This window comes from Pleurodeles waltl, chromosome 7, assembly GCF_031143425.1.
Source record: "Pleurodeles waltl isolate 20211129_DDA chromosome 7, aPleWal1.hap1.20221129, whole genome shotgun sequence".
Taxonomy (NCBI): domain Eukaryota; kingdom Metazoa; phylum Chordata; class Amphibia; order Caudata; family Salamandridae; genus Pleurodeles; species Pleurodeles waltl.
The window spans coordinates 62842571-62848570 of NC_090446.1; the positions used below are offsets into that span (position 1 = coordinate 62842571).

At 48.7% G+C, this 6000-nt stretch overlaps 1 protein-coding gene across 3 annotated transcripts in view; it reads left to right on the forward strand.

The window, feature by feature from the left end:
• The window catches only part of LOC138247184 (killer cell lectin-like receptor subfamily G member 1), a 163752-nt gene extending 159456 nt beyond the window's left edge, over positions 1 to 4296 (forward strand). For all 3 annotated transcript variants that reach the window (XM_069201928.1, XM_069201930.1, XM_069201929.1), the window contains one exon: positions 4002 to 4296. In XM_069201928.1, the coding sequence (XP_069058029.1) occupies positions 4002 to 4170 (169 nt within the window). In that variant the 3' untranslated portion in view covers positions 4171 to 4296. The remainder of the gene's footprint in view (positions 1 to 4001) is intronic.
• Positions 4297 to 6000: the final 1704 nt, after the last annotated feature.

Genomic DNA, 6000 nt, shown 5'->3' on the forward strand with positions numbered 1-6000 from the left:
TGAGGGCATATGTGCATGAGCACTATGCCCCATAGTGTCTAAGCAAAACCTTAGACATTGTAAGTGCAGGGTAGCCACAAGAGAATAGGGTCTGGGATTTTGTCAAACTTGAACTCCACAGTTCCATAATGGCTGCACTGAAATCTGGGAAATGTGGTATTAAACTTCTCAGCACAATAAATGCACACTGATGCCAGTATGCAATTTATTGTAACATACACCCAGAGGGCCTCTTAGAGATGCCCCCTGAAAACCAATCTATTGTATGGCTGACCAGTTTCTGCCAGCCTGCCACACACCAGACATGTTGCTGGCCACATGGGGAGAGTGCCTTTGTCACTCTCTGGCCAGGAACAAAGCCTGTACTGGGTGAAGGTGCTTCTCACCTCCCCCTGCAGGAACTGTAACACCTGGCGGTGAGCCTCAAAGGCTTCCCCCTTTTGTTACAGCGCCCAAGGGCATCTCAGCTAGTGGAGATGCCCTCCCCTCGGGCCACTGCCCCCACTTTTGCCGGCAAGGCTGGAGGAGATAATGAGAACAACAAGGAGTCACCCACCAGTCAGGACAGCCCCTAAGGTGTCCTGAGCTGAGGTGACCCCTGCCTTTAGAAATCCTCCATCTTGAGTTTGGAGGATTCCCTCAATAGGATTAGGGATGTGCCCCCCTCCCCACAGGGAGGAGGCACAAAGAGGGTGTAGCCACCCTCAAGGACAGTAGCCATTGGCTACTACCCTCCCAGACCTAAACACCCCCCTAAATTCAGTATTTAGGGGCACCCCACATCCCAGGAAATCAGATTCCTGCAACCTGAAGAAACAAGAAGAACTGCTGACCTACAAGCCTGCAGAGAAGGAAAGAAGACGACAACTGCTTTGACCCCAGCCCTACTGGCCTGTCTCCAACTTGGAAAACCTGAAACAGCGACGCATCTGACAGGGACCAGTGACCTCTGAAGCCTCAGAGGACTGCCCTGGACTAAAGGACCAAGAAACTCCAGTGAGCAGCGGCCTTGCTCAAAACCAGCTACTCCTTTGCAACAAAGAAGCAACTTCCAAAGACTGCACGTTTCCTGCCGTAAGCGTGAGACTTCTTACTCTGCATCCGACGCCCCTGGCTCGAGATTCAGAGAACTAGCACCTCAGGGAGGACTCACAGGTGACTGTGAGCCCGTGAGTAACCAGAGATGACCCCCCTGAACCCCCCACAGCGACGCCTGCAGAGAGAATCCAGAGGCTCCCCCTGACCACAACTGACTGTAAAAAGGGACCCGACGCCTGGAACCAACACTGCACCCTTAACCCCCAGGACCTGAAAGAACCTAACCTCAGTGCAGGAGTGACCCCGAGGCAACCCTCTGCCTTTCCCAGGTGGTGGTTGTCCCGATAAGCCCCCCCTGTGCCTGCCTGCACCGCTAGAGTGACCCCCGGGTCCCTCCATTGTTTCCTATCTGAAACACGACGCCTGCTTTGCACACTGCACCCGGCCGCCCCTGTGCCGCTTAGGGTGTGTTTTATATGCCTACTTGTGTCCCCCCCAATACTCTACAAAACCCCCCTGGTCTGCCCCCCGATTACGCATGTACTTACCTGCTGGCAGACTGGAACCGGAGCACCCCTGTTCTCCATAGGCGCCTATGTGTTTTGGGCACCTCTTCGACCTCTGCACCTGACCGGCCCTGAGCTGCTGGTGTGGGAACTTTGGGGTTGCCTTGAACCCCCAACAGTGGGCTGCCTACGCCCAAGAACTGAGACTTGTAAGTGTTTTACTTACCTCCTAATCTAACCTTTACTTACCTCCCACAGATTTTGCAGTGTTGACTTTGAAAAACAGCTTATTGCCATTTTTACAAAGACTGTAAATGATATTGCTTTTATTCAAAGTTTCTAAAGTATCTAAGTGAAATACCCTGCATTTAAAGTGTTTACTGCAAATCTTGAACTTGTGGTTCTTAAAATGAACTAAGAAAATATATTTTTCAATGCAAAAACCTATTGGCCTGGAGTAAGTCTTTGAGTGTGTGTTCCTCATTTATTGCCTGTGTGTGTACAACAAATGCTTAACACTACCCTCTGATAAGCCTACTGCTCGACCACACTACCACAAAATAGAGCATTAGAACTATCTAATTTTGCCACTATCTTACCTCTAAGGGGAACCCTTATAGTATATACAGAGCCAACTTCATACAGTGTTCAATAACATTTATTGTTACATTAATTTACACAAAATAAAATGTATTGTTACATAAGGGGTTTACATTTAAATTAAGTTGTCATTTACATGCATTTGTACTTAGATAATGCATACTATTGTGATATATTTCTAACATTATTTTATATTTATGTACATTTGCAGCTATTTTAAATAATTTAATTAAACACTATGGGGGTCATTACGACCTCAGCGGTCTTTTTGCAAGACCGCCGAGGGACCGCCGTGTGGAAGACCGCCTGTGCAGGCTGTTTGCCGCTCGGCGTATTATGACTGTTGGCTGCTCTCCGTCGTTATTCCGACGGAGAGCCGCCAACAGCCATACTTGCGGGCGGCGGGGAAGTGGAGGTTGCTCCACCTCCACAGCCATGCCAACAGAACACCGCCCAGCGAATCACGTCCTGCTATTCGCCGTGGCGGTGTTCTGTTGGCGGTGTGGTGTCGGCGGAGCTGCCCCCATGGCTCCCGTCCCCTCCTGGAGGATCGACGGGCCAGGTAAGTCGATCGTCCGTTAGGGGAGGGGGGTGGGCGGGTGTTGTGTGTTGTGTGCGTGAATGGGGGTGTACGTGCGTGTATGCTTGCGGGGGTGTTGTGTGTATGTGAATGAGTGCGTGTATGGCTGTGGGTATGTCTGTATGGATGTGTGCATGTATGTTTGAATGTGGGTGTGCATGTCTGACTGTGTGTGTGGATGTAGGCATGTATGTCGGGCTGTGTGTGTTTTGGTGGTGCCTGCATGCGTGTCGGGTGTGTGTGAGTAATGTTATGTTGGGGGTCGGGGTGGGGAGGGGGGCCCTGCCACCTTTGGGGGGTGGCAGGGGTGGTTGGGGGTGTGGGGGAGGGAGTTGGGGTGGGGGTGGGGGTTGGGGGAGACCCCTATCAGTGCCAGGGAAGGAATTCCCTGGCACTGATAGTGCTTACCACCATGGATTTCATGGCGTTTCAAACCGCTGGAAATCCTGGTACCTGGTATACTGGTATACTGACGGCCGCCGGGCTGGAGACCCAGGTCTCCAGCCCGGCGGGCGGGACGGAGAACCGGCGGTTGACCATGGCGGTAATCGCCATGGTCATAATACGCCAAGGTAAGACCGCCAGTCTGTTGGCGGTCTTACCGCCGGTCCTCCACCATCCGCCAGGGTTGTAATGACCCCCTATTTCTTTTGGGTTTTCATTTAAATTCCCTATCTTCATTATTTTTAATGAGAGGTTTTTGCAGTGCGAGTAGTGGGCCATGTGTAGTTCTGGTCATACTATAAAAGTGTAAATTACTACAAAAGTCTAAGTTAGTACACAAAGTGCAGTTCATGAATTCCAAAAATGTGTAAGCTCACTCAAAAGTGTAAATTGACTTAGGTAAGTTACCTTTGTGAATCAGGTCCAAAGAATGGCATTTTGGGGTTGTTGGGATGCTGCTCCTATCAGAGATGGCATTGAGGTGAATAAGGCCGATTGATTGACAGTGCTTCAAATAAACCCCTTTACCATTCTCTTTAGCTAGATTATCTATTTGTCTTTCCTTGGTGTCACCAAACATAGTTGCATTATTCCTCTAGAACTCTCTCAAAAGTAGTCCATTTTCCATACCATTATTCTTATAGCCTTGAGTTCACAATTTCAATGGATTTCTAAACTATTGTAACATTTGTTTTGACTGTAATCCAAACTTGTTTGAATGGTTATCTGTAGCATGTATACAGGACACATAGAATTGCAGCAGCAATAGCAAAGATTGTTATGCAATAAGCAATCTGTGATCTCCAGTTCATCTATTTATTTTTCTCTAACAGAATTCCTACGAACATTGGAGAGGCTGTTTCTAGCTGTGCTTCATACAACAAAAAGAAGATGTACTCAGTAAAGTGCAATGACACCCACAAGTGGATCTGTGAGAAAAAGGCGATCCAGTTCAGCAAGAGGAGTTTTGACTCCAACCAATTATCCAAAGACCAGTTTTGAATGCAATAAAGGAATTTTAGTTTACATGCACCCTCATGAAATTGAAAACATTTACTGTTTCCTTGTACATAGTCTGCTTTGTAGATTTTTAATACCAAAGTCATGTTTCCTATTTTGAAAACCAAATCTCTTTTACAATCGTAATAAAAAGTGATGGTTGAGATGTCCCTGTTCTTTCTGTATGTATGTAGGTATGTATGCATATATGTATTTGTATGTATGTACGTGATCCAAGGATGAGATTTTGTAAGGGCACAACTTACATTTTCTGCTTTAAAATCTCTGTTATTGTTTTGTAAAACATTACAACATCTCCCACATACATCCAAAGGCCAGTGGGGAGGAAAAAGAGGGGGGAAGAGAAAGAAAGGGAGTAATATTGGGGGGGACACCTTAATGCACTGATATGCTATCGTCAATCCATGGGACTACACTTAGATCTACGTATCTGCCTATTAGGTGTGGCGGGGGCAAGTCCTCCTCTATTCCTGAGCATCTTCCACTCTTGTCAATTGTAGGATATGGAGGTATGAGGGACAGGTCATTTCCCTAAACTCTACCGACAAGTACCAAAGAGCTGGTCCCTAGGTTTTGTCAAAAAGGGGAAGTGTTCCAGTTGCGGCAGCCATCAACCTCTCCATGCCCATGAGTGCCCATAATTTATGTAACTAGTCCGTGTGGGTGGGGATGGATTCCAAGCCCCATCGGGCTAGCAAAAGCTGCTTCGCGGCCCCAAAACCAGAGTAATAGCCCGGCTCCTCGGGGAGCCAAGTGGATACGTCAGTGGGTTAGGGAGGCCCAACATAATATAGCTAGGATACTGGGGTATACTAGTGTCATAGATATCATCTACAGCCCACAGGATCGGGCCCTAGAAGGGGGCCACCCTTGGGCAATGCCACAGCAAGTGAGTGAGGGTACCCTCTCCCCGTATCCATGCCAGCATCGGTCATCACGACGTGGTCCCCATATTGCCATCCTGACAGGTGTGTAATACATATAGTGGGCTATTTTCAGATACATTCCTCTGGTGTTAGTGGAGCGGGCCGTCACACGCACCCTGTGTAGGATATCGCTCCACTCACGGTGTGTAAAGGTATGTTGACATTCGCTTTCCCATCTGCGTCTAGCCGAGGTGCCAAGAAGCTGCGGTGGGGTAACCAGGAAAGCATAAATATCGGACAGAAGTCGCTTGTCCGTGTCCCTGGTGAGAAGCCATTGTTCAAAGCGGGTCAGGAGCCTACTCGCATGGGGGCGTATTGCAGTAGAGGTCACCTAATGATGGACAGCGCAGTCCTGCCAGTACGCACTGTCGGGAAGGACATACACCGCCTGTAGTCTGGGGAAGGTTAGCACCCCCTTCTCATCAAAAAGGTCACCAATTCTTTTGCATTGTGCGTCTTGCTATTCACTATATGTTGGCTCCTCCTCTGCTAGAGGGAAGTGGGGGTTATCGATAAGCAGCGTCTGAGGGGAAATGGGCATGGACAACCCCTTCGCCACCTGCACCCTGTCCCATGCCCCCAGTGTGGCCCACAGGACTGGGAAACATACACTCTGGGAGGACGGTGTTTCTTAGGAAGTAATGGCACTTTCCAAATATGCATTCCGGCTATTGCTTGGTCAATAAAGCAACAGTACTTTTCCATCTGTGGACGGGCCCATTCCACCATGTAACACAGTTGAGCGGCATAATAGTAGCTAAGCAAGTGGGGAACGCCCAAACCTCCCTCCGCCTGAGGCAGGTAGGCCAGGCCTTTTGACATTCTAGCCCTCTTCCCGTTCCAAATAAACTCCCATATAAGCATCTGCAGTTTGTCTAGGAGATGG